The sequence below is a fragment of the Mercurialis annua genome, linkage group LG2 (genome assembly GCF_937616625.2).
Source record: "Mercurialis annua linkage group LG2, ddMerAnnu1.2, whole genome shotgun sequence".
NCBI classification, from domain to species: domain Eukaryota; kingdom Viridiplantae; phylum Streptophyta; class Magnoliopsida; order Malpighiales; family Euphorbiaceae; genus Mercurialis; species Mercurialis annua.
The window spans coordinates 4,475,553-4,502,114 of NC_065571.1; the positions used below are offsets into that span (position 1 = coordinate 4,475,553).

At 33.8% G+C, this 26,562-nt stretch overlaps 6 protein-coding genes across 6 annotated transcripts; 5 read left to right on the forward strand and 1 right to left on the reverse strand.

Annotated features, from left to right (window-relative positions):
- The first annotated feature begins 3,157 nt into the window (after positions 1 to 3,157).
- Positions 3,158 to 5,290, forward strand: LOC126670389 (rhomboid-like protein 14, mitochondrial). Its single transcript, XM_050364103.2, has 2 exons — positions 3,158 to 3,615; positions 4,087 to 5,290. The coding sequence occupies exons 1-2, from the start codon at positions 3,403 to 3,405 to the stop codon at positions 4,861 to 4,863; spliced, it is 990 nt and encodes a 329-aa protein (XP_050220060.1). The 5' UTR covers positions 3,158 to 3,402; the 3' UTR covers positions 4,864 to 5,290.
- A 921-nt stretch (positions 5,291 to 6,211) lies between these two features.
- On the forward strand, positions 6,212 to 11,317 carry LOC126667828 (DEAD-box ATP-dependent RNA helicase 50). Its single transcript, XM_050360918.2, has 8 exons — positions 6,212 to 6,632; positions 6,822 to 7,327; positions 7,740 to 7,934; positions 8,699 to 8,886; positions 10,010 to 10,223; positions 10,360 to 10,491; positions 10,589 to 10,764; positions 10,855 to 11,317. The coding sequence occupies exons 1-8, from the start codon at positions 6,452 to 6,454 to the stop codon at positions 11,090 to 11,092; spliced, it is 1,830 nt and encodes a 609-aa protein (XP_050216875.1). The 5' UTR covers positions 6,212 to 6,451; the 3' UTR covers positions 11,093 to 11,317.
- Positions 11,318 to 12,043: 726 nt separating this feature from the next.
- LOC126669071 (F-box/kelch-repeat protein At1g16250) lies at positions 12,044 to 15,416 on the forward strand. The gene is made up of 4 exons (XM_050362385.2): positions 12,044 to 12,225; positions 12,463 to 13,038; positions 14,236 to 14,898; positions 15,160 to 15,416. Coding segments are annotated over exons 1-3 (1,140 nt in total). The 5' UTR covers positions 12,044 to 12,223; the 3' UTR covers positions 14,798 to 14,898; positions 15,160 to 15,416.
- Positions 15,381 to 17,601, reverse strand: LOC126669072 (transcription factor HY5-like). Its single transcript, XM_050362386.1, has 4 exons — positions 17,440 to 17,601; positions 17,236 to 17,365; positions 16,012 to 16,168; positions 15,381 to 15,656 (listed from the first exon to the last, which is right to left on the reverse strand). The coding sequence occupies exons 1-4, from the start codon at positions 17,564 to 17,566 to the stop codon at positions 15,603 to 15,605; spliced, it is 468 nt and encodes a 155-aa protein (XP_050218343.1). The 5' UTR covers positions 17,567 to 17,601; the 3' UTR covers positions 15,381 to 15,602.
- A 1,373-nt stretch (positions 17,602 to 18,974) lies between these two features.
- On the forward strand, positions 18,975 to 22,163 carry LOC126667422 (chromatin structure-remodeling complex protein BSH). Its single transcript, XM_050360393.2, has 10 exons — positions 18,975 to 19,213; positions 19,312 to 19,400; positions 19,469 to 19,563; positions 19,650 to 19,721; positions 19,795 to 19,842; positions 20,136 to 20,219; positions 20,331 to 20,369; positions 20,508 to 20,590; positions 20,716 to 20,778; positions 21,444 to 22,163. Exons 1-10 carry the CDS (start codon positions 19,158 to 19,160, stop codon positions 21,541 to 21,543), a joined length of 729 nt encoding a protein of 242 aa, XP_050216350.1. The 5' UTR covers positions 18,975 to 19,157; the 3' UTR covers positions 21,544 to 22,163.
- A 2,223-nt stretch (positions 22,164 to 24,386) lies between these two features.
- LOC126667423 (uncharacterized) lies at positions 24,387 to 25,288 on the forward strand. Its single transcript, XM_050360394.2, has 2 exons — positions 24,387 to 24,702; positions 24,806 to 25,288. Exons 1-2 carry the CDS (start codon positions 24,597 to 24,599, stop codon positions 24,928 to 24,930), a joined length of 231 nt encoding a protein of 76 aa, XP_050216351.1. The 5' UTR covers positions 24,387 to 24,596; the 3' UTR covers positions 24,931 to 25,288.
- The last annotated feature ends 1,274 nt before the right edge of the window (positions 25,289 to 26,562 follow it).

Consider the following 26,562-nt stretch of genomic DNA (forward strand, 5'->3'; position numbering starts at 1 on the left):
AAAATTATGATAATGAGATGATAATGTAAAGATAATAGTATGATAATATGATATTTGTACGAAAAAAAAAACACAAAAAATTATGATAACGAGATGATAATGTGAAGATAATAGTATGATAATATGATACATGTATGAAAAAAACAATTACAAAAAAATTATGATAAGGTGAAGATAATAGTATGATAATATGACCTTATTATACTTCATTATCATACTATTTTTTTCACATTATCATTTCGTTATCATAATTTTTATGTAATTTTTTTTATATAGCTTTCATATTATCATACTGTTATCATAATTTTATTATTATGTCGTTGTCATAACATTATCATTTAGGTACAATAATACATTATCATCTCGGTATCATATGATTATATTATGATAACGAGATGATAATACACCATGATAATCAATTTTTTTTTTGTAGAAAATCATTCTTAATGCAGTGTTATGATAACAACATGATAATACAGTGATATTCATATGATAATCAGAGACTGTTTTCTTTATAAAAAATCTTTTTTTTCTACAGTGTTATAATAATCATATGATAATCAGATGCTGTTTTTTTTGCAAAAAATCGTTTTTTGTGCAGAAAATCGTTTTTTTCATCATAATGTCGTTTTTTCATGCAGATTTTTAGATCTAAAATTGAAAAAAAAAAATCAAGAGCAATTTAATTATATCTGAATGTTAAAAAATCGCAATAATCACCATGAATTAAAAGAAAAAATAAAATATGATTGAATAATGCAGTGATGGTGGAGCAATGAAGAAACGGCGGCGAAGCGATGAAGGTATAAAGAAAAATGGAAAAGAAATAAAGAAGAAGAAGAAAATTAACGAAGAAAAAAACAAACACAGAAGAAGAAGAAGAAGAAGAGGAGAGAGGAGAGAGGAGAGAGAAAGAAAAAGAGTGAGATATGTAAAAATATGACAACTGTCATATAAGTTACTTAGAGTAAAAAATTAATAGAAAGTAGGTATAATTACAATATAAACATGCTTTAGAGTAAAAAAATAAAAGCATTAAAATTATGAGGTATTTTCTCTATCTTTTCCTTGTTGAGGTAGGAAATCAAATTATTTTAGAAAATAGAGTATTATCCTAATCTTCCCTATAAAATTTCAATAACCCAATAGTTTATGATTAAAATGAATATAGTGGTTTGGGTTGGTTTCACATGGTTGGTTTGGGTGGGTTATGTAAATTTTGTACACCCTTACTTATACTATTTGAATTATAACTTATAAGTTATTGGTACCGCTTCTAGAGTTTATGTGTCAATCAATAATCAATTTTGAAAATAATCAAATTATTTTTTTTATCAAATTTATTAACAAAAAAAACCGGATATTAAGGTTGAAGCTAGGGGTGTCAAAATGGGTTGGCGGGTCGTGCTCGTGTCGACCCACTCTGTTGACACGATTAGGGTCAACACGAACACGACCCATTTAACTAATCGTGTCAAAATTCACAACCCTAACACGACACGAATTTTAAACGAGTGACACGACATGACACGATTAACACGTTAACATAAATGGGTAACACGATTAACACAATTACACGGGTAACACGACACGACTAACACGACCCACTTAACATTTAATAATTTTTATTTAAATATACTTTTAACCTCAAATTTATCAATTAATTTTCAAACTGTAAAATTTTAATATAATTAATTTATTTTTATATCAATATAATTAATTTAATATTTTTATTATATTTTTTTTTATAATTATAACTATTTTATTTTTATATTATTATAAATAATAGAATTTATAAACGGGTTAAGTGGGTTAGATGGGTTCGCGAGTCAACCCGTGACACGATCCATTTATTTCGTGTCATAAACGGGTTGACACGTTTTTGACACGAACCCGCTAAGCCTCAATTCGGATTCGACGAATAGTGTTATCGTGTCATGACCCATTTTGACACCCCTAGTTGAAGTTGTGGACTAAGGGTGTGCAGTATTCGGTTAAAACCGAATTAACCGACCGAAACAAACCGGAATTTTAATTTGGTTTGGTTTTTGGTTAATTCGGTTCGATTTTTATTTTTAAAAAGTTTGGTTAATTTGGTTCTGTTTGGTTTTGGCGATGGAATTTCTAAATAAACCCAACCGACCGAAATATATATATTAATTGTGTTATTTTTATAATTTTTTTAAAAAAGTTGAGATAATTTTGTAATTTATTTAGAATTTAGTTGCTAAAACCCCTCAAAATGTACTTAAATTATAAATTAGTATTAGAATTATTGTTTTTTATTTTATTTTTTAATAATTAATTTTAATAAAATTTAGTTATTTCGGTTAACCAAAAAAATTCGACCGAACCGAAATATTAGTTTCAATATAATTCGGTTCGGTTTTAGAAATTTCTAATATTTTGGGTTCGGTCGATGCACACCCCTACTGTGAACCAGTGTTTTAAAACCCGGACCGGCAAGAGAACCGGTGTGGGCATCGGTTCAAGGTTCAACCGGTTCAACCGGTTAAACCACCGGTTGGACCGTTTAGATAATAAATAAATAACCAAATATGTATGTATAATAATATATTCAAAAAATGATGGGCATAAAAAGATAAAAAGTTTATTTTGGGCTCTTAATAAATATATGGGCTTTATAATCAATATTCTGCATAGGCCCTTCAAATTTTATATAATCAACCACTTTTCTATTAGGGTTTATGTTCTATTTTACAACTTACTGCACTTGGCGGCGGCTAATTTTTCGCAAAACCTTTCTTTGGCAATGAATAATTGGAAACGTGAAGAATATAGATCCTTTTGTCTTTTTGTTATAATCTTCACTTCCCATTACATGATAAATCTGTTTGAGCCATCAACAATTGTAAAGCCATGGTTTTATTTTCATTTATCAATATGTCCATTTCTTTTGATTTTTCTTAACTGAAAATTTTCTTTCAATTAAACTGATGTGAAACCGGTTTTAAAGGTCTAACCGGTTATCCGGTTATCCGGGTTTTAACGGGTATTTCCGGTTCAAAAAGGTTGAACCGGAAATCCGGGTTTTAGTGGAAAATCGGACCGGACAGGCCTCCGGTTCCCGGTCAAACCGGTTGAACCGGCCGGTCCGGTCCGGGTTTTAAATCATTGCTGTGAACTATGGCCGGGCGCACCGAAACTAAGATGAAGACGAGTGCACAAGAATTCAGCTCAAACAACAGAGTGAGGAAATGGGGAAGGAAGAATGAAGGAAAACTCTGGTGTGCTCTAGAAAACTCTCTCCGCAAGGAACCGACTCCATTAATGATGTTTTAGTTCAATTTAGGGCAAAGAGATTAAAAATGGAGAGCGATCAATCAATTAATCGGTGAAGAAGAATTCAATTGCTTTCGTAGTCGGGAAATTTTTGCGATCATGGAGAGCAGCGGAGGGGGGAGGAAATGGAGAGGAATGTTGCCTCTGCTAGCAATTCACGCAGTGAATGAGTACTACAGGCTGCCGTGGAAACCTCCAATCACGGCGGGGCTTCTCGCAGCCAATACACTCATCTATTTGCGGCCAGCCTTCCTTCATCCCCTCCTCCCTTCTATTCGCGACGTCTGCTTCAATCCTTACCTCATTCTCAAAGTTAGTATTTCTGTTTCTCCATTTTCATTTAAATTACCTGTTAATTTTCTTAATTCAAACGTCATTTAACTTTTGCGTATGTCCCTGCAATATAATGTAGTTCTTTTTTATAGAGGTGGTAATCGACTGCTAGAGTCTAATGCATTAGTAGTTAGTAGTTAGTAGGTGGATGTTTAACGTCACCCGCTATCAGTGGGGCTCTACGTGTGTTAAGGTGTGGGTCTGGATGTTTGAACGCAAGACCTCCAGCCCGCGGAATCCACCACTAGGCCACACCACTTAATTGTATGTAATGTAGGTCATGAAGCACTTCCATGTAATTCACTTTTTAGTAGTCTCATCTATTGCCATAAGATATTAAGATGTAGTTTATGATGCCATGGTAGTGTTGTTCTTTTTCTCTCTGTTTGCTTTTAGTTTTCAGTAGCTAAAGTTTGTCATTCTGTTATGCATTCGTCGTTGAATTGACAGTATGGGGACCTAAAACGCTTCTTCCTCTCGCCATTCTACCATATTGGGGAGTCTCACCTGGTATTCAATATGATGTCTCTCCTGTGGAAGGGTATCCAGCTGGAAACTTCAATGGGAAGTACCGAATTCGCAGTGATGGTTGCATCATTACTTGCTATGTCCCAGGGTATTACGCTGTTAATAGCCAAGTCGCTCCTCTTGTTCTTTGACTATGGTAGACCTTTCTATTCTGAATATGCTGTTGGATTCTCTGGTGTTCTATTTGCGATGAAAGTTGTCCTCAATTCTCAGTCTGATAACTACACATATGTGCATGGACTAATGGTACCTGCACGGCATGCGGCATGGGCTGAATTGGTTCTTGTCCAAATGTTTGTTCCTGGAGTCTCATTTCTTGGCCACCTTGGTGGGATACTTGCTGGAATTCTATATTTGAAGTTGAAAAGAACTTACTCAGGTTCAGACCCACTTACTCGGATAATCAATAATCTTGCTGGTGCATTGAGCTGGCCTTTAAGGTTTGTGAAAGGCTTATTTCGTATCAGGCAGCAAAGGATTTCTGGACGGGGAGCTGTTGGTGGGAGTCAAGGAGGAAGGACTCTAACAAGGGTATGGAGGTGCCGAGCATGCACATATGATAATTCTAGTTGGTTGAGTGTATGTGAAATGTGTGGGAGTAGCCGAGGTGGTGGATTGCCATCCGATCAAGTGCCCCATCAGTTTGATGATTTGTCAGTGGAAGAGATACGCCGTCGAAGGATTCAAAGATTTGGTTGATAAAATAATTTCGGTGATGAACTATATTGACTAATGCTAGGAATAACCATACCTCGTATGTCTGATTACCCATGGTCATTGATTCGGTATTGTGCTCATTCCAACAGCTCTTGGACATCGGGTGAACGTTCAGTAGATGCAAGAGGGTTATGCTTTCACTTTGTTATGATGTATATTCCTCATCTTTTTTCATTGTTGTCTTTAGAAGAAATGGCATATATCCATTGAAATGTTTGCGTGTGTTTTAGATAAAACTTCAGTTGTGGTCTTATTTTTCATATATTTTTGATAGAGATTAAGTAGAAAAAGAGGTACATGAATATAGAGGAATATGATTGGGCTTCCCTGTTAGTTCTCGGAAGGGTTTGGGATTTGTTTCCATTGTGATATTTTATGACTATCAATATATTTTTGATTATAGAGATTAGTGTAATACTCATTATTATTACTCTTTTCATTTTAAAATTATATATTTTTGGTCGAATATACAATTTTGATTAACGTCATTACAAAATGACAAAATAAACCAGTTTGTTTTTTGCCATTATTTCTGTTGTTGTGGACTATCTACGGCATTTGTGTAATTTATTTCAATTCGGAAGTGAATGATTTTTTAAAATTTGTAATTTAATGTTATAAAATATTTATAAATTAAACTCTCGGTCAATGTCTCGTGTATGCCACACATTATTCACGTTCACATGAGTAATAGTGAATTTTCTTTTTTGTTAAAGGAGGTATATTTTGTCATTTTTGATAATGTTAGGTACCACTTTTAAATATTTTTTTATTAACTTTCAAGTTAAAAATAAAATCAAATATGAAGGTTCAAATTATATATTTAATTTATTATTATGTATCGCACGATAAATAGATAAGTGAGCTCGGGAACTCGGAAGCATTCTGCTTAAAAAATAAAAAAAAAGGCAATATTCATATTTAGTTGCTTCACTATTTTAAGTGTAAAAGATCTTTACAGTTATCTTCCCACAGAATTTGAACAAAGGGTCAACGCACCCCCTGAACTTGTGACACGGGGTCATCTAGCCCAATTTATACTTTTTTGAGCAACTAACCCCAAAACTCTTCATTTTTGGGTCAAATAACCCAATAATTTATATTTTTATTTTAAAAAACAGATTTAGGATAATTATATCGCAACAATTAGGGAAGTATTTAATTATTTTTTTGCATCTCTCACCTCCGATTTGTATTTTACGCGTTTTAAAAATATAACTATGGGTTACTTGACCCGAAAATGAAGAGTTTTGGGGTTATTTGCTCAAAAAAGTATAAATTGGGTTAGATGACCCCGTGACACAAGTTTAGGGGGCGCGTTGACCCTTTGTTCCACAGAATTTGCTCACTATGTCTAAAATTTGCAGTATAAAGCAGTGGTATTTGTTTTGAACAGCAACAAATAGATAAATCGCGACATAGGAACAAAAAAAGTATTAAAATTATACAGTTTATCCAAGCAGAGCAGCGCTAGCTAGCGGCCTTATTGCCGCCTTACACGACGGAGCATCAGAATCGGAGAAAATTAGAGAGCTTAATAATAATACTGTAAAACGAAAAAGGAAAAGAAATGTTGCCAATCGTTATTCCTCCTCAGTTCCATCCTATAATTTTTGTCAAAAGCAGCAGCCGGAATTCCCAATTTATCGGCGATTCCGATTTTTCATTAGGTTTTAGAAGAAGAACAAGTAGTTATAAAAGTCCTTTTGCCGCCCATAGCTCCACTCACTCCGACGACAACGATACTTCAGGTATGAGCGCTGCGTTTTTTATCGCTTTATTTCTAGCTTTGGTTACCTTATCCAAATTGTCTGAAAATTTATAGAATAAACCACCTTAAAATTATTTTTTATCAATTTTGTCATCTTACAAACTTTCAGTACAATCTTGCCCACTTTCTAAAAAGTTTCTGGCCCCGCCACCTCATTTTTGGCTTGCAGTTCTTGCAACTGATGCCGCTCCTCCGACACGTCCAGCTTTTGACAAGTTGAAAGCACAAAGGTTAAAGCTGCTTAAGATAGCCGAGTCCTTGAAGAAAAATGTCAGGACTAATGTACATGTACCATCCCCAGCTGATGAACATTTTCACAACCCGGTTATCTCAGATGCGAAATCGAATTCATCGCCTTCGTTAACACGAGATTCTTCAGCAACCAAGGCTGGTAAGGCCATCAGAAGCTCCAATGCCAAGTTTAAGAATGAGGACTTTCACAGGGTGGAGCCAGATAAACCTCGAAGATCGGCTTTCAAAAGATCTGGAGCAGGAGGTTCTTCTTACTCCAGAGGATGGGGTAATGCAGGTCTTACAACAACATCTATGCAAGAATATAAATCATCTGCCCAGACTGGCTTCTTCAGTAAACAATCCTTTACTGATTTGGGATGCAGTGAATTTATGATTGAATCTTTAAACAAACAAAGTTTTATGCGCCCCTCTCATATTCAGGTATATCAGTAATTTGCATTCTTGTCCGAGAACTAGAAGGCATTTGTTCTGTAAAACAGATTTATACCTGTCTTTTTAGTACTGTTCTGGCATTCTTTCATAATTGACTTCCTTTATATGGCTATTGCAAATTTTCGACTTACGGCAACATAGGTGGTACCTCAAAAATGCTGTCTCATCAACTTATGTAAGCTTTAGAGGTGTGCAATTATCTGTTCATTTGATAGGGATATTGGTTAAGTTTATTTTGATCTCTTAGTATATTTGTTTACCTCGAACTAGGGCTTTGTTTCCTTTTTATTTTATTTTATTAATTGGAGTGGATTGAACCACGAATCTCAAGCGTGCTGTATTTACACCTCGGTGAGTCTATTAGCATGGCTATTATGTTGCAACTGATCAGTGATTGCAGGCGATGGCATTTACACCTGTAATTGAAGGGAAAAGCTGTGTCATAGCAGATCAAAGTGGATCAGGCAAGACACTGGCATACCTTATACCTTTAATACAGCGGCTGAGGCTAGAAGAACTTCAAGGACTCAGGAAATCCTTACCACATAGTCCAGAAGTACTTGTGATGGCACCAACTGCTGAGCTGGCTTCTCAGGTTCTACTTTTGCAGCTAAGCCAACTCATTTTAACCTAGTGTGATTTTCCTTTCTTTTTCCTCTTTTAGTTTTCCTATAAATTCAATAGTGATATGCGTTCTACGGTTTCTCCAATTTTGTAGCTACTTTTGAAGTGTATAACCTTCTGGTGGTAGGTGTTATATTAGAGGCTATTAAGTTCTACCTGATTGTCCTTCCTAAACTTGTGGGATCCACGAACTGTCATGATGTCGACATAGCCTGCAATCAAATGATTTGAATGCAATAAGTTCTTCATTCTGTTGAACTGATCACTGGTCATTTTTATTTTCCAAATGCTCATAGTAATAAGTAACATACTGAAGATTGAGAATGCTGCTAGGCAGAACTGCAGGAAATGGCTTACATTATTATGCAGTATGAGAGAGAATAGGCAATCTTTAACTAATGCAGAATAGAGATATTTGAGTTTCACGTCATAGGATTCCTGGAGAATACAAGGGTAAACTGCCCACAAGACCTACAGGGAGAAATATATTGGACAATGCTGAATTGTAATCTTGAGATATTTAAAATTTCCTATCATAAGGCATGTGCTTGGGTGAAGGTATAATTTTGACTTTCCAGGGGAATTGGACAAGCAATCATAAACCAGATCCTGAAAGATGAATTTATCTTGCAAAATTGTTTATTTTTATTGCTTAAATAGGAATTTAGATACTATGTCATTCACATCCTTTTTTGGCAGTTTAACTGTTGCTTAAAGTAGGTGCAATTGTTGCAGGTTTTGAATAATTGCCGATCACTGTCAAAATTTGGGGTTCCATTTAGATCAATGGCCGTAACTGGGGGATTTTCGCAGAGAACTCAGATGGAAAATCTAGAACAAGGTGTTGACGTTCTAACAGTGACACCAGGTCGTTTCATGTTCTTAGTTAAAGAAGGATTCTTGAAGTTATCAAATCTGAAATGGTAACTCATTAGAGTTCGTACAGTTTTCTTAGAATAAAATAAGACTTTGTGATAGTGATTTCTTCCTCAATTCTCTTGGTGGTTTTCTTTCTTTTTATATAATTGGTAAATGCATAACAAGTAGTGACAGAATAACTATCATCTGTTTCAGTATTTGTTTTCATCTGAGTCTCTAATTAGAGAACACAGACATTCTTATAGGCAGGGTAGGTTCTTGTTTCAATTCAAGGTAATAACCACGTAAGCAAACTATGGCATTAAATGAATGTAGAAAAACAAACATTTTGTGGTGCAACTTTTCATATACATCATAGGTGCTTATGAAAGCTGGGGAAGTAAGGAGACTGCTCGTGCATTAGAAATCTATGTTCTGAAGTAACAAGTGTCTCTGTTTGTAGAAAGAAGGAACATAGATAGAACAATAAGAACGGGTTTTAGAGCTTTCCAATGTCTGAACTCTAATGTCTTTCATGAAAAGATATTGTAAGATTGAGAAATGAGTCATAATCAGTATCTCCCTATTTTGACAAAAAAAAAAGATATCTCCCTATCACTGAGATCTCTGAATATGAGAAATACAAAGTTGTAAAACTCCCACCACATGGAGAGAGATGGAATGCAAATTTATTGGCTGGAGATGGGCGGAAATAACAGATAATAAGAAATAAATAGATGAATTTGCACTTGTTTGAAAAAAGAAGAAGAAGATGATATATGTGTTTAAAAACCTCCCAAAGACTTTCATTACTTATATTTTTTTCATTAGAGAAATAAGTTCCCATCCCTAATTTTTATCTCCAACCTTGTCCTTGTATATACTGAAACTTCATCAAACAATTTAGAGTGTAATTTGGAATCAGCTAATCCGGTCATATGCAATGATGTATAACTTGAAAGAATGATATTATACATGTCAACATCGCCATAGGGATGTGAATGTAATGAGCTAACATCAGAGGCTTAACTCACACTAGGGTCAAATCTGCCTGTCGTCATCGGCATCTAAATTGACCTGTTCTTTATGATCCTATAACATGTTTCAGTCGTCTATGGATCGTGTCTATATACATATATATAGTGTGATGTATTAACCCTAATATTGGACACGAACCTCATTTTGCAGTGCCGTGTTGGATGAGGTAGATCTACTTTTTAATGATGAAGACTTTGAGGTTGCACTGAAAAGCTTGATGAGTTCTGCTCCCGTTGGCACGCAATATCTGTTTGTGACGGCAACTTTACCAGTGGGTGTGTATAACAAGCTTATTGAGATTTTTCCTGATTGTCAAGTGATCATGGGGCCGGGTATGCATCGTACAAGTTCTAGGCTTGAAGAGGTGGGTTTTCAAACTTACTGAGTATGGAGGCTCTGCAGGTGTTATTTTTTTTTTTCATAGGAAAGTCTTGGTAGTTTTGACACATTTTGGATAGTTTTGTGTGGTAATATTAATAATTGTTATTTTGCACGTCTAGGTTCTTGTAGATTGCAGTGGACAACATGGGGAAGATAGAACTCCAGAAACAGCATTTAATAATAAGAGAACTGCTCTTCTGCAGGTCATAGAGCAAAGACCCGTTCTCAAGACAATTGTTTTTTGTAATAAGGTAAGTTGGAAACTGATTTTGATAGGAGTCGAATATTCTATTTAAAAAAAATTACTTGTCTGTATAATGGAAAAGATTTTGCCCTCTACATTTACAGATAGAGACGTGCAGAAAAGTAGAGAATGTATTAAAAAGATTTGATAGAAAAGGAACAACTGTACGAGTTCTTCCATTCCATTCTGCTGTGGCACAAGAAGCGAGGCTTACAAACATGAAGGAATTCATGAATTGTAGCTCCGGAGAGTACTCCTTGTTTCTGGTTTGTACTGATAGGTATGGCCATGGTTGTGCAACTATTATTTTCTTAGAAGCCTGGGTCCTAGAATAGCTTATAATAACGTAACATGTTTGAATTGATGGCAGAGCATCACGGGGAATTGATTTTACCGGTGTCGATCATGTTATACTATTCGACTTTCCACGTGATCCAAGTGAATATGTGCGACGTGTAGGAAGAACCGCAAGAGGTGCAACAGGAAAGGGGAAGGCATTCATCTTTGTGGTTGGGAAGCAAGTTTCCTTAGCACAAAAGATAATGGAGAGAAACCTTAAAGGTCACCCACTGCATGATGTGCCATCAGCCTATGAGCTTATGAGTTGAAATATGTTGTGTTTGAAGGAAATAGTGATGGATCTAGTGGCTAATGTATCTCTTTTTTTCATATCTTTGCGCCTGCATATGGAGCAAATATGTGATTTTTTAATTTTTCAATATTAGGGTTATTATATATTTTATCTTACAAATTAAAATACATAAGTTTATGTTACTATAATTATGTAATAACATTATAGATTATGAAGCTAAAAGTGGAGTAAAATTTAAGAATTGTGAAAGCTCTCTATATTCCACGCAAAAATGTAGATGTTATAAAAATTATTCAATTTCATGGCTTTTTGAATTTTAATATTAGGTCTTTAATTTTTGTTATTAAAATCAATCTAATAAAAGTATATGTTACAGAACTTAAAGGTTAGTGAAAATTTAGAATTGTGATATTTTTTTTAATTGCATCCTAAAAATTAAATTAATACATGTTATAGAACTTCATGGTTAACCGTTTTAATATTTTAAATTTTAAATTTTAAAAATTATTATAATGAATTTATAAAATAAAATTTATCAACCAATTAAATATCCAGCCCAACCATTCACTGCAGATTACGAAAAGTGCTTGTTTGGCTTTAATATGTGGATGATATTCCAGTCGGCAAATGTTTAAATCATTTTTAGAAGGCCAAATGTTGTAAAAAGGCCAAACATTTCACAAAAGTCCCAACCTTTTAATTTTATCGATTTTGGCCAAAAACTGATTATTTGGTTTCACAAAAGTCCTGACCTTTCAATATTTGGCATGCCACATAGGCGTCACATAGGCAAATTGAAATCAAACTGAGAGTTGGCCACAATTGAAACCAAATAATTTATTTTTGGCCAAAATCGACAAAATTGAAAAATCAGGACTTTTATGAAACTTTTATAAAAGGTTTGGTTCTTTTTACGACATTTGGCTTTTTTTAGAAACTTTTATGTCATAATTAAGACTTAATATTAATTAAATGTCTACTTAAGACACTAGGTCATTTTTGCACAATTTTCCTTCTTTCTCCTCCGTAATTGGAAATTGCATCACTTGAATTATTAATTCCGGAGAAATTCTCAAGTTGAGAAGCAAACGAAAATCCTATTTCTCTCACAGATTCGCTTCCTCTGCAAAAACGGTTCGATTCAGCCATGTGAGTCGCACTTCTTCAACACATTCTGCATTTAATTGCATTTATTTTAATTTTTATGTTCTTTAATCTAATCCCTGCTATTTACATCTCCTGTTTATAATGAATTCAGATTTTTTTTTTTTAATTTTTCAAATCAATTTACTTAGGGTTTGATTATTTGTGTGTCATCTTACTTAAGATTGTTCAGAATCTTGTTTTTTTGGACTTATTTTGATTTTGTTAGCATTTTCAATATAGGAAATCTGAACATCAGCCTGTCATTCCGGGATTGCCGGATGACCTGGCTTTGCGGTGCCTTGCGAAATTGTCCCATGGGCACCATGGATTGCTGGAAACTGTCTCAAAGAGATGGAGAAATTTAATTCGTAGCTCAGACTATGCCCATTATAAAGCTAGAGAAGGATGGTGTGGAAATTGGCTTTTTGTACTAACCGAAAACTCCAAAAACCAATGGGTAGCCTATGATCCTGAAGCGGATAGATGGCACCCTCTACCGATTTCTACTGAGGATTTTGCTAGCTGGCATCATTTTGGGTTTTCATGTGTTTGCATTGGTAATCGATTTCTTGTGATCGGTGGATCCTATACGCTCAATGATTCTTCACACCCCAATCAAAAGCCTGTGGTAACCAATCGTGTGTTGCAGTTTGATCCATTTAAGAAAGAGTGGAAAAGCCTGGAAAAAATGCGAACGCCTCGTTCTCATTTTGCTTGCAATGTCATCTGTGGTAAGGTTTATGTTGCTGGGGGCCGCAACTTATCTTGCATTGGAGGGCTTGCTCTTGCTGAGGTTTATGATCCACTTGTAGATAAGTAAGTATCAGCTGCAATCTCCTTTAGAATTCATTAAATGATTCTTGCTGTTATGTTGAAACTTCCAATTGCTTCTTATATATTATACCTGTGTATTTATGCTTCATCTAGTGCTCTATAGATATTGATAATTGTAATGGTCTGTTCAGTCTTTTTACTTTATCTGTTAGGAATTTGAACTTCTTTTTATTAACGAACATGAACTTTGTTATTGTTTTGTCCAAAACACACAAATTGATAATGTGGTAGTGATTTTAGTATGCTGCAAATGTCTTTTTGGTTCCATCTACTGTAATTTTAAGCTTGAAGAGGGCTTCTTGGTATAAGCATTCGTTCTCCTCTATTACACTTTCTTGATGGCGCGTTGGTGTGATGTTGGTGGACACCAGAAGTGCAATACAGTGCCTACGGCAATGGAATGATGAAGTAGAGCTTGGGGACATTGTTGACAGAATCAAACAATAATCTTCATGACACTAGTTTAATTGAGCAAAATGATAACGCTGTACATAATTTTCTAGAATAACTTCGAAACTCTTAAAAGTGTTAAACTCCATTGTTTATTTCTTTACATTTTTCATTTGGTTTCCTTGAACTCTGTTATGCACCAACTTTTTGGTTTATTTTCCCTGCCAGAACATTTAATTATTGGTTGTTGTTTAGAAAATCATGGTCTTGATCTCGTAGCACATTTCTGTTTGTAAACTCTAGATTTCTGTTCCTGAGTGGTGTCATCTTTTACATTTAACTCAAGAGGAATCGACTTTTTTATGACATGTTTATTGTGTTGCACCCAGGATTGTACTTGCAGTTGTCATTTTCTAGAAATCACTTCTTCACTCAAAAAATGAAATTAATGTCCCCATACTACATGCAAACTCAGCACAAAAGCTTCTCTTGTATTCTTCCTCTTGTGTGAGTTTGTTTGTACATTTATTACATTTGCTGCTATCTTTGCTTTATCTTCACTGCCTTGAGAGTAGTATTTCTAGGTCAAGATAGATCACTTGAAGTCTCAGCTAACAGATAACTGTTTATAAAATGATTTTGGCTATTTATATCTAAATATAGTTATGTTTCTTTGACATTAAAGCTTTCTACCTTCTTCTTTTGTCTCCCTGGTATGTGTACATATGCATGTACATGTCTTTGTATTTTATGAGTAAAATTCTTATTTATGACATAGCATCATTGCAGATGGGAGGAATTGCCACCAATGCCCAACCCGCAGGTGGATTGCTTAGGTTTATCATATAAAGGGATATTTCACGTATTGAGTGACCAGGTAGGGCTATCAGACATCAACACATCCCAAGTATTCGATCCATTAAAAGAAACATGGTGCATGGTGGAGGACATCTGGCCATTCTCAAGGGCAACGCAATTCTCAGTTCAGGTGATGGATGATGGTCGAGTATATACAGTTGCTGATTGGGGTGAAAGCTTGATAAAAACAAGAGATACTGAAAAAGGAGAATGGTATGATGTTGGTGCGGTTCCTGCAGTGATTCTTGAAAACCACCCACGTGCATTGGAGTCGTTTGGTTATGGTTTTGCTAACTTAAGAGGGGAATTATATGTATTGGGTGGAAAGGTTCTAAAGTGGGAAGAGGCAGGAACGGGGAGATTTGATATAGTGAGATTGGGTTTAGTGAGAGTTTGCAATCCAGTAGAGCGACCATTAAATTGGAAGGAAGCTAGAGGAATGTGCCAGCCAGCACGTGGCTCTGTAGTAGGATGTGCGACTTTAGAAGAGTAATTGGTGGACTGTTGCGGAGAAACATAAACAGAAAGCTCTGGCAGTGGAGGACAACATGTTTTATTAGTAGCTAAGGAGCCTGGAAATGCAACAAGAGTAAGGTAATTTGTTTCCAAGTTGCCTTGATCTATATAAATAGCATATGTCTATTGCTGAATGCAATTCTAACTTTTACGAACTCTGTTGGTTGGTAGAGATCAAAATGATTGTATCAGATTCCTAATAAACAGTTATAGGAGATGTCATCTCTTTGAGTTCATATGTTCTTCTTCCATTTCCTTTGTTTATTCTCATTTCTCTATAACATTGCTGGGCTTCTGGGTTATTGATTTCATCTTTTATCATGCTATTCAATATTGCAGTAGAATTGGCCGTTATATGCATACACCTCTTGGGCAAGACGACCAACCGCAGCTGAAAGCTTGTCCTTTGCTTGTTCCAGGATTCGACAGTACTATGATTGTTTTGATCATAATATTATATTTTTCTTGACAAATGTTGTGCTTAAACTTGGTTCAATGTATTTGATTTGTTCTTGACATATGTATTGTGCTAAGAGTTTTTCATTATCTTGATACAGCACTTATGAAAATTAATATTACCATAGATTCTTCATAAATATTATATTGAAAATAAATTATTCCTCCATCAACTAATAATTAATCTAAGCATCAGACACCATATAATTCTTTATATAAATGTTGATGCTACCATTTATGTCTAATTTTGATCCAATTATAAATGTAATTTCTAGAGACAGACAATTAAATGTGATTGCAGCCTGATTGAACCTTTGCACTACTGATCAATCTTTGCCTTCCGTACTTTGATCAACCTTAGGCCTCGTATTCATAAGGACCTGCAGGTCAAGTGAAACAATTAAATATATCACAATTATATGATACCATTGGAATTCTTTTTTCAGAAACCATTTAAGAAAATATAGCCAATTGTGCTTTTGAAAACTGTTTAAAACTTTTTAAAAACTGTGTTTTTAAAAATTGTTTGATGTCACTTTTAAAAAAACATGCTAGAACGGGATTTGAAGTAGGAAATCAAAGCACAAGAGTAAAAAAGTAAACTCTTGACACTCCCTAAAATGATTTTTAACTTGGCTAATTTTTATAAATATTTCTGTTCTTTTGGTATTTTTGTAAACATCCCGATACAAATTGACATGAACCTTAATACTTACAAGTATACATCATCCATACCTTTCGAAGCATGGCGTTTTCGTTGATCAAGGTAGAAATTTTTTCATCTAATTTTGAGTTGTGCTCTTGCAATTCCTTGGCCTTCGATTCCAGCTCATTCACGTACACTTTCTTCCTTTCTCTGGCTTGTTGGGCAGACACCCTATTCCTCAGCAACCTGTGCTTACTTAATTACCAAGTAGTTAATTCATCTATCCAAACTTTAAAATACTTAATTAACCGAATACCTAACAGTTATAATTCAAATGTTATAAGTGATGAGTAACATTCTATTACATTGAGGATTCAATTCGTCCTATAAGCACTCTCTCTCTCCAATGATAAAAACTCGCACACAAATATTTGTTAGATATATGAATAATTATAAAGTCTTCTCTATTTAATTAATCAAATAAAGATTGCTAAAATTGAATTCAAGACATTTCAATCACAGTCTTCCATATCATATATCAAATATCAAATAACCAAACCATCTAAAATTTCAAATTATTACTGAAAACGCATCATAGGGGCGAAGCAACCTTGATGAAGTACAATATCACTAACTATAGGGATACTCGTAGAGTAGAAACCACCGCCACAATGTCACACGGATATGCTCACTTTCATCTAGAACTACTCAGATACATCCACCCATGACGAACTCTCGCTTAACTTATAACCGTCCTCGGAGATGTAGACATTCGTCACATCTAGGAGGACAATGTGTCTGTCAAGATATTGAGACCACAAAAGATTTTGTGACACACAAAATGTCCCCCGCGTCCTACACGCTCAAAAGAATAACTTAATTGTACAGCTCAATAAATCTGAAAGGGATCAGCGAGAGATCATTCAACGGTTACATGTCAGCCTATAAAAGTCAGTTTATAAGGAAACCCTAAGGTTAAGGTACTTCTCCATTCTATTTTTACTTTTTTCTTCCTCTACTAAAAACTACTAACTTGAGCGTCGGAGCGAACGACAAGAGAACCCCTCCGGTGTTCCTTCTGACCTTTGTTTCTTGTTCTCGGCGGTGATCTGACTTGCATAGATCATCTCGGAGTTGTGGTGATTTATCAATTATTAAAAGTCGTTTTATTATAATGCATATACATTTCAAATATCTATCAAATGGATCATCATCATATCCGGTTTTTCTGCTACAGTCAGTCTTACCTAACCTGTATTTAAAATAAAGTAGAATGACAAAATAAAGTATTAGGTGGTAAAATGTGCATGAACCTCTTGAGCCTTCGGTACTCTTTATCAACAGGGTTCCGTCCCTTTCGGCGCTTCTCCTCCGTATGCTTATTGACAGTAGACGATCGGGCTTCCACGTCTGGGACTGTGAAAAGATCCTCATCGCTCTCTTCTGGTAATTCAAGGCCAATTCCCAATCAATATTAAACCATGAATCATAATGATAAATAATAAATTAACAGTTACCTAGCTTATTGTTGTGGGTGTGGGGAGGGAGGAGGGTAGTATCGTCCTTTTGATTGTTGATCCATGAAGAAGAGCTTGAAGTGGTAGCAGTAGCCTCACTGGTGGTTGGTCCAGGAACAGACATCATCCTTCGGATCTTCACCAGTCCACTTTCGAGTTGCGGATTTGTATTTTAGACCCTAAATTTTGGTTCTCCTACGAACACGTTGATGCATGCATAGCCGTCCACTCTATTACTTTATTATTCATTTTTTTAAATAAATTAAATGATTTTCTCTTTAAAATTAAATATAATTAAAATTGTATACTTCTCAAATTTAATTACTCATAATATCAACTAATATTCTTATTTAGTTTACTTATTAATTTTACATATAATCAAGTTTCATTTTTATTTCATTGAGTATTAAAAAAATTAACACAATTAACCAATTTTTAGAAAAAACAAAAAAACAAAAGTATCAATTTAAAAATATCTTAAAAATAAAAATAATTTTTAAATATTGCTTTTACTTCTATCACTGTCGGACTACTAGCGCCCATTGCCAGATTTCGGTGGTGGATATGACGTTGGTTTCGATATATTTTGTTTTGCTGTGCTGATGTCGGATTAATTATTCATCATTATCAGTTTAAACAATATTTATTTCATAGTCCATATCAGATTCTGATAATGATAAATCTAAATTATTAGAGTCCGAACTTTCAGTTGGATTACCCATTAAACTAATTTAATTAATTATTGTGCAAATAGTGTTTTTTTACAAAGTTTATTTTCTTTTTATTTGAGAGTTAAATGGACTAATTGAAAATATTTTTTCTTGTGTATTTATCAGTACTGCTTAAAAAATTTAGAAATCAAATTTACCTTTTTTTTTATAATGGTAACCTGTAATCTAAAGATGACGTACTGGAAATACTTGTTTGTAACTTTTTAGGAAGTTCAAACACCAATATGTAATTTTTTAACAAGTTCAAACAACAATTATTTATAAATTTTAGTTCAAACACTAAATTATTATATTCAAACAAGTTCATACACCAAATTTATAATAATCCATTTCAAATAAATATTTTAAGGTTTTTTCTAGGGTAACTTCATTTTTTACAAAATGAACAAAGTACACTAAGAAAAAAAGCTACCATGTTTTTTTTTATATATTTTAAAGAATAAATTATTGCTAGGTTTTCAAACTATACATTTTATGATTAAACAGTTTCTTTACTAAATCTTATCTCTAGCATTTGAGTTTATAAAAAAATGTGTTTCTAAGTCCTTCCGTTAAGAGCATACGATTCACGTTTTAAAAATGGTGAGTTAGTTGTTAAAAAATAACCCATAATTAACAAAATTTCTAACAAAGATTTATCAAAAGGCTTGAAGACATATTTTTCTAGAGTTTAAAGACCAAAAAGAGATAAACGTTAGCTTGGAGACTTGTGTATAAAGACAAAAGTATAATTTAAGAACTTAATAATGTGTTAAGCATAGTTTAAATAGATATTTTAAAATCTACATCGTTTACGTTTTTGTAATTTCAGTGGCATCAGTGTAAAAAACCCTAAAATATAGAAGCCCAAATACAGAACGTTTGAAGAACATTGTTCCAAATTCAAATAACAGTTCTGTCGACTCCAGAAGAAGAAGAAGAAGAAGAAGAAGAAGAAGAAAGAATTTGAACAACAAAAATAGTTTGATTAAGGAGTAAAGAAATACAATGAAAGGAATGCTGATGTCATCAATGTCTTCCAGAGCTCCGGTCAAGTTCAGGATGTCAGTTTTCTTTTCTTCTATTTTCTCATACTTCTGTCCATTGCTCCGTCGAGTTCAGGCTGTATATGTTACCGTGAATTTTTTCGTTTCTTTTACAGACCGACGGCCGATAACCTAGTCCCAATTCGATTAGACATAGAAATCGACGGCCACCGCTTTAAAGATGCTTTCACCTGGAACCCTTCCGGTAATTTACATCTATTTAAATTAAGGGAACTTCAATATAATCAAATATCTAATTGGCTGTAATAATAGATCCGGACTCGGAGGTGGTGGTTTTTGCTAAACGGACTGCCAAAGACTTGAAGCTGCCGCCTGCTTTCGTTATGCAGATCGCTCAGTCTATTCAGGTTTTCTATTTTGGATTCCTTTTGTTTTAATTTCAGCAATTTCTTATTTCGCTGCTCTAATTCGCTGTATTTTTTGTTACTTAAAGACACAATTGAGTGAGTTTCGGTCCTTTGAAGGGCAGGATATGTTCTCCGGAGAGAAATTTGTTCCAATCAAGGTTCTCTCTCGCTCTCTTGTATTGTTTTCATATGCTACTGATAATTGATTGCGGTCCCTTCGTTGTTTCGCAGCTTGATCTTCGGGTGAATCACACTCTTATCAAAGATCAATTTTTATGGGTAATTATTAATTATAAGTTGTATTCATCTTTTTCTTTTAAATTATGAAAGAAATCCTATGTAGCACTGACACGGATAGGGGGGAATAGGACACTTGGACACTGACAAGATGAAAGGGTGTTGTTTAAGGTTTTGATATTAATAATGAAGTTTTGTGTCCGAAATGCCAAGTTTTCGAAACGGGAAATGTTGATTGACTGAAGTGTCTGCGTTACTTAGAAGAAATCATTAGTGTCTTTTTAGTTTGCCTGAATTTGATTGCATTTGCACTACTATGCCTCGTGAATTTCCAGGATTTGAACAATTTTGACAGTGACCCTGAAGACTTTGCTTTAACCTTTTGTAAAGATTTGGGTATTCTAGATCCTGAAGTTGCTGTAAGTAAACATTACCATTCATTCTCTCTCGTTTCCGCACCTTATCTTTCCCCTGTTTACTTATCATGACTCTGTAAATCTCAACGCAAACCTTTGATTTTTTCTTTGCAGCCTGCAGTTGCCTTTGCAATTAGGGAACAACTTTATGAGGTTTTAGCTGCACTTTATTTGTTTAGCCAGTCTTTTTTTTTTATATGATGTGGTTTTGTTTACCATATCTTACATTTATCCTAGCATGCACTTCCCTTGCTTCACCTAAAATATCCTTGTGATTTGTGGGCCTTTTAGATTGCAACTCAAAGTGTAGCTACAGCAAGAGAAAGCAGACTAACCAAAAAGGGTCGCCGGGGCTTTGAATATTTCTCCGCCAGGTATCTCCTTGCTACTATTCCTTTCTTCTCGTTGCTTGAGGTTTACCTTGAATAGTTAACGAAGTTGGACAGTTAACTACTTTGTGAGAAAATTCTAGTCACCCTTTTCTCTACCTTTCTTACAGTAAAGCCGGGGGTCTTGCATCAGATTCAATGAAGTTATTCACTAATAGATACAGCATGGTTAGGTATGTCTGACTTTATGAGACTGGAGAAAGTATCTGTTTCCTGAGAGCTAATTTTTTTTTATTATTATTGCGTTGGCAATTTATCATCTTCTAATTTAAGCAAGGGAAAGAAGTTACAATAATGGCTTTCCATTCCAACAATGACCTAGTATGACAATAATGTGCATAGATCGCATTACAGAGATATATCATGCATCCATTTCCTCCCATCCTATAATTGCCACATAATGCTCTTAATTATATCGCTTTATTTCCTGTTCTTCCACAACAAGTTCCACATTGGGCTGCATTTCACAGTTCTTGAGAGTTGGGAGTGATTTAACTTTATGAAGAGGATTATAGGGAAAATGTGCACCTTGCCTAAAGCCCTTTAGAGCTGTTATGCAGCAGTAGGACTCTACTATGTCGTCATCTGCATCAAATTTGTCTATAGTTTACTTGCAGACCTTGTTGTCTCTCTTTATGTGTTAAACTATTCCTCGGTCTTAAAAAACGTCTCTAGACTACAACACTCTGTTACAGTTTCACTTTTCCCTTCTCTACAGTGTAGGCTATTTCTGTATGAGTTGGTTCCACTTTGTTGCATTTTAAATTTTTGCTATGAACATTAAATGTTGCTGAAGCTTTATGAACTGATTACTTATAGATGGTGTCTCTGATATTAGGAAAAGAAAGGAGTGGGATATGTATCAGCCTATTGTTGATCACTTATCAAATGAGGAAGTGGAAGCTCTTGAAGAAAGGGAGGAAAGGAACTTGCGATGAATTATAAACCGCGGGGCAGGTATATGGATCTATTAAAATACTTAGGGGTTGATCAAAGTTAATACAAGATTTAATTTGTTACAAATTAAATCTTGGGTTAGCTGCCTTGAGCATGTGGGATGTGGATGTCTTGTTCTTCTCTCTGTGGCTGCATATGTGAAGCAGCCTGCACATCTGGTATGCAAAACGCTGAAATTGTAAGTTCCATGCTGAAGGACGTCTTATATTTCTCTGCGGCATGTTAAGGCATTGTTAAAAGCTAAACTCGACAAGTTCAGACGAAAACTTGAATATCCTGTAAAGTGACCAAATGACCTTCTCTAGTGGCCTCAAATCGTCCCCGTATATAGCCTGAGCCGATTATGAAAATGGAATTTGTTTTTTCCATTGCCATCAATTTGTTCATTGCCAGTCAAAGGTACAAGTGATGCTGTTGATTTGCAATTAATTATTCCAATTAGTCGCATCATCTAAAAGGCTGCTTATCCAGATAACTAAAGTACTCAACTCTATACTAGTTAAGCAGTTTTTCTTTCTCTGTTAATTGTAATGTGAATATGCGTTTGCTTGGTTGAGTAGGCTTGTATTATTGTCTGCTATAAAATAATTAGTTTTGGGGCTCTCGATGTGCAAAAGTCTATTTAACTTTACTTCATACCTTTCATGACTTGTATTCTAATCGATTCAAAAAACTTCTTAGTGGACGGTGAAGTTAAATTTTTTGCCCCATTTTTTTCATTTCTTTTTTAATTTTGGTAAATTTTGAGCCAAAAAGATATGGACGGTGAAGTTAAAATATATTTCTTCTGTCACATTTAGAAAGTTTCATTATTAATTTACGGTGTTTAAAAAGACATAATTCATACTTTTTATTTCTGATTTGATTTAGTTAATTGTGTATTTTAATAATTGCTTTTAGAAGAGATTTAAAATTTTGAAAATATTTGTTATTTTACTATTAGTAAAAAGTAATGGAGAATGGAAAAATTATTATAATGCAGAATTATACTTAATGATTGATTATTTTATAAATTGTGATCAATCATTAAAACAAAATAAAATAAAGAGAAAAATTAAAGTTAAAGGTTAAATAAATGTGATCGCAAAAGTTCGCTTTATATTAATGAGTAAGAATTTTTCCAAAAGTTAATTTTCTCGTATAAACGGGTTTGAATAATTTGTAAACAATTATAATAACGACTGATTGAAAAATTAAAGGCTTAATGACTCAGAAAATTCAAATGTTTTTTACTTTCTGCAAATTTAACCAAAGATTTTAAGTTTGTATATTTACTCCAAATTGATACTTCAATTTTTCATAATCAATTTAATTGTGTCTATGTGACATTTTAGCTGGCAAAAACCGAATGGAAAATGTTATTTAACCCATCATTTTGTACCTCCTTCATTGTCCCTCCTTACGTGTCAACATTTAATTCGTCTAATTTCCCTCCAAAAGTGTATATCTCAAAAACAACTTTTAATGCATCCATTAATTTGTTGCCACGTCAGATGGGTTAAAAAAGGTGGGTTAAAAAGGAGGGTTATATAACATTACTCAAAACCGAATATCGTTAACCCGCAAGATGTGGCATCCCACTCAGCAGAAGATGTTGAAACTCAATCAAATATTTTATTAGTTGTAATGATAGATCAAGACTCAGATGCTTACTTTCCTATAAAAAAACTCTCCCTTTAGTTTCCATGATGCTTGGATGGGTTCTCTACAGACTATGACACTAAATTATAAATCACTTTTTATATTCGAGTTAAACTCTTTAAATATGTATTGTTATTTATAAATAAATTAATTGTTTTTTATTCTAATATAAAATGCACTAATAAAGAATCAGTCATTATTTAAAAAATTATAAAAAGATAAAGTTAAAAAAATGAATAAAAAATATTAATTTTTATTAATTTAACTAAATATTTTTTTATTTTTCCGTAATTGGGCAAACATTCTATTAGTTTAAAATGGAAAAAACCATAGTTTACTTTTAACAGTTGTGACTGTGGAAGATGTTCCCAATCATATTGTTTCCTATATTTCAGCTGATGTATCCTCTTTGAATTTGCAATGTGAACAATTAATTACTCTTTGATGATAAAATAGAAAATTGTACTTTATGGGTCAAAGACAGGATGGTAGTTACATAATAACTCGCACATGGAGTTTAAGAGGAAGAGAAAGAGATATATTTTAGAGCAAATTACACCCGGCTTTTCACATAGTACCACATATATTATTTATATTATTATCTATTTTAAAAATCAAATGATGTGTTCCCTCATTTTAATTTACACTAACGATTTAGACTTTATTGCATCGTTCAATTTTGATATTAGTCAACTGGATTAAAAAATTTAACTAAAAAAAGTTCAAATTTAATTTAATCCATAAATTTATATTTTTAATATGTATTATTATATTATTATATTACCATTACATTTAATACTTAATGAATTTAATTTAATTTTTTAATATTCTATTATTTTGAAAAAAATGATTTTTTTATTTTTAGAAAGAAAATTAAGAAAAAATGAAATGTATGTAAAAATAAAAAAAATTAAATTTGATTTAAGTCAATATATCTCATAAAAATATAATTTTTATTTATACTTCCATCAAAAGTAATTCTTATTTTAAGCGCATTTCATGTTCTTATTTTATGCAAAATATCATTTTCTATGTTCGTTTAGTGTTGTTTTCGTTTCCGTTCTCTATTTTCGTTTCTCGTTTCTACGCCACTTAGGGCGTGGGCAAGTGTTGGTAATTATTGATGAATATAAAGATGAAAAAGAAGTAAAGGCGTTCACGTGTTTGTAGGGATGGTCCATGTGCAGTCGGCCAAGATAAGAAAATCAAGGAGCGATGTTCCTATGGCTCATCTTCCGGATCTTGCCTCTTCTCTATCTTTCCTCCGCCCTTCCTCTCCCACTATTTATATACTCCACACCTTTCATAGGGCCCAACTCTTAATCTCCACATTAATACACTCCAACTACAAAAATACTACTAAACAAAACACAGCCTTCTGCACTACATAACAATGACCTCATGGAAAAAATCCATCGCTTCCCCTTTCAAGAAAGCCTGCACTTTCTTCAATCAACCCCAGCCCACCGCCCGCGATCATCATAAGAAGTCGCAGCCAGGTATATATATATATATGTGTGTGTCTGTGCGTGTGTGTTTTTATATATAGAATTGATGAATTACATATTTAATATGTTTCGGATTCGATTTAATTATTTGCAGTGAATGAGAATAGCGCGATGAATCTGCATGGAGAGGTGATGGCATGCGGATATGAAGATGTTCAAGTGATGTGGTCCATACTTGATAAATCCAAATCTGCCAACTCTGGTTTTACTTCTTCATGATGGATCTGCTCTGTTCATGTACATATAATTGTAACCATTCCCAGGTTACACAGCTAGCTAGGTTCCCACCTCTTTAATTTATTGCTTCAGCTTCAAGATTTGAAGCAGGTCATGCTGTTTGAATTTTAGGAATTATAGGCAATCCCTGTGATCAAATCACAGCGAGATTTTTGGATGAACTTCTTTGTATTTCACGAATTTCATCTTTCAGTTTTATCAGTATCAGAGCATATTCTGAAAAATATGGGCTATCTTAATGGCTAAACTCAACGTGAATCTAATGGATCTCGTGGTGGTATGAATTTGATGTTGATTTTGATGAATTTAAAATTATTGATGTTGATTTTGATGAATTTAATATTATCGCGTTTATGTGAGTAAAATACATCTAAAATTCATCCACAAGTTGATTTTTAATTATTCGTTACTAAAAGTAAATTGAAAAACTAATTAAGATAAATTTTATTTTAATAATTAATTGCTTAGATGATATCAACATTTATTCAGAGGGAGTAAGTAGTTAAGTAGTCAAAAAAAAAAAATAGCTTAAAACTAAGGAAGTCAATATGCTTTGTTTAAAAAAATGCGTGGACTAATAATCATGATATAACTTTAGAGAGAAAATAGTATTTTATTCTTTTTATTTTTTATATTAACTATTATGACATTATTGAATTAATAATTATGCAATAGTTACATAAATTATTCATTTTGTATTATTATTATTTCAAAACACTGTCAAACATTAAATTTAAACATTCTTAAGACAGAAAACAAAACTAGTGCAGAATAAAATGCTATTTAAACCATTGTAATAAAATTCCAGATTTCCTTACGGAAGTAAAATCTTTATAACTTATAATCACTGGTCTAAACAAAATCACTAATGGACAATCACTACAGTTCACAAATTAAAATTTTCATTTCTTATCGAATCAAAACTCGCAGGCTCAAATTCTAAATTCAATTGTGCGTGTCTGGAAAGTGGCGCGACACACCAAGCCCTGGCACGACGCGCCACATATTTTGGTAAAGGGGCGATGCGCCCCTCGTCTCTCCTCCATCGTGCAACATTGGCTCTTTGGAGTCTTGTTCGCAAGGCAGTCTGGTGCGGCATGAGGAGTTGAGGACCTCTGGTGCAACGCACCACTTGTTATTTCGCTTCAAAAACTCTCTGTTTTTACTTTGATGCTTTGCGACTCTTCACATAGGTTCATTATTGCTCCATTATGCTCAACATTTATCAGTTTTCATGCATACGCATAAAACACTTGGACACAACAATAAGAACCAAAACGAGTTTGATTTCAATGGTAAATGTGTGATAAAAAGATCAAAATGTATCTAAAATATAGGAGTATTTCTAATCTTATGAATTAATTTTAAATAATCTCAATTAGCAATAATTAAAATATTAAATTAAACACTAATTTTTACAATAAAAATTGAAGGGTTTTTTCTAATAATTTTTACACTCCGTAATTCCGGCGAGTTCGTCCTCTTTGAGGACGAATAGCCGGAGTTCATCCTCTTTGAGAATGATCTCAAAGCGGAGCATCAACTTCTCATTTGCCGGAAGACATTGGCTCTTTCGTTGGGCATGGAATGTAATTTTTTTTTAAAAAGACCTTA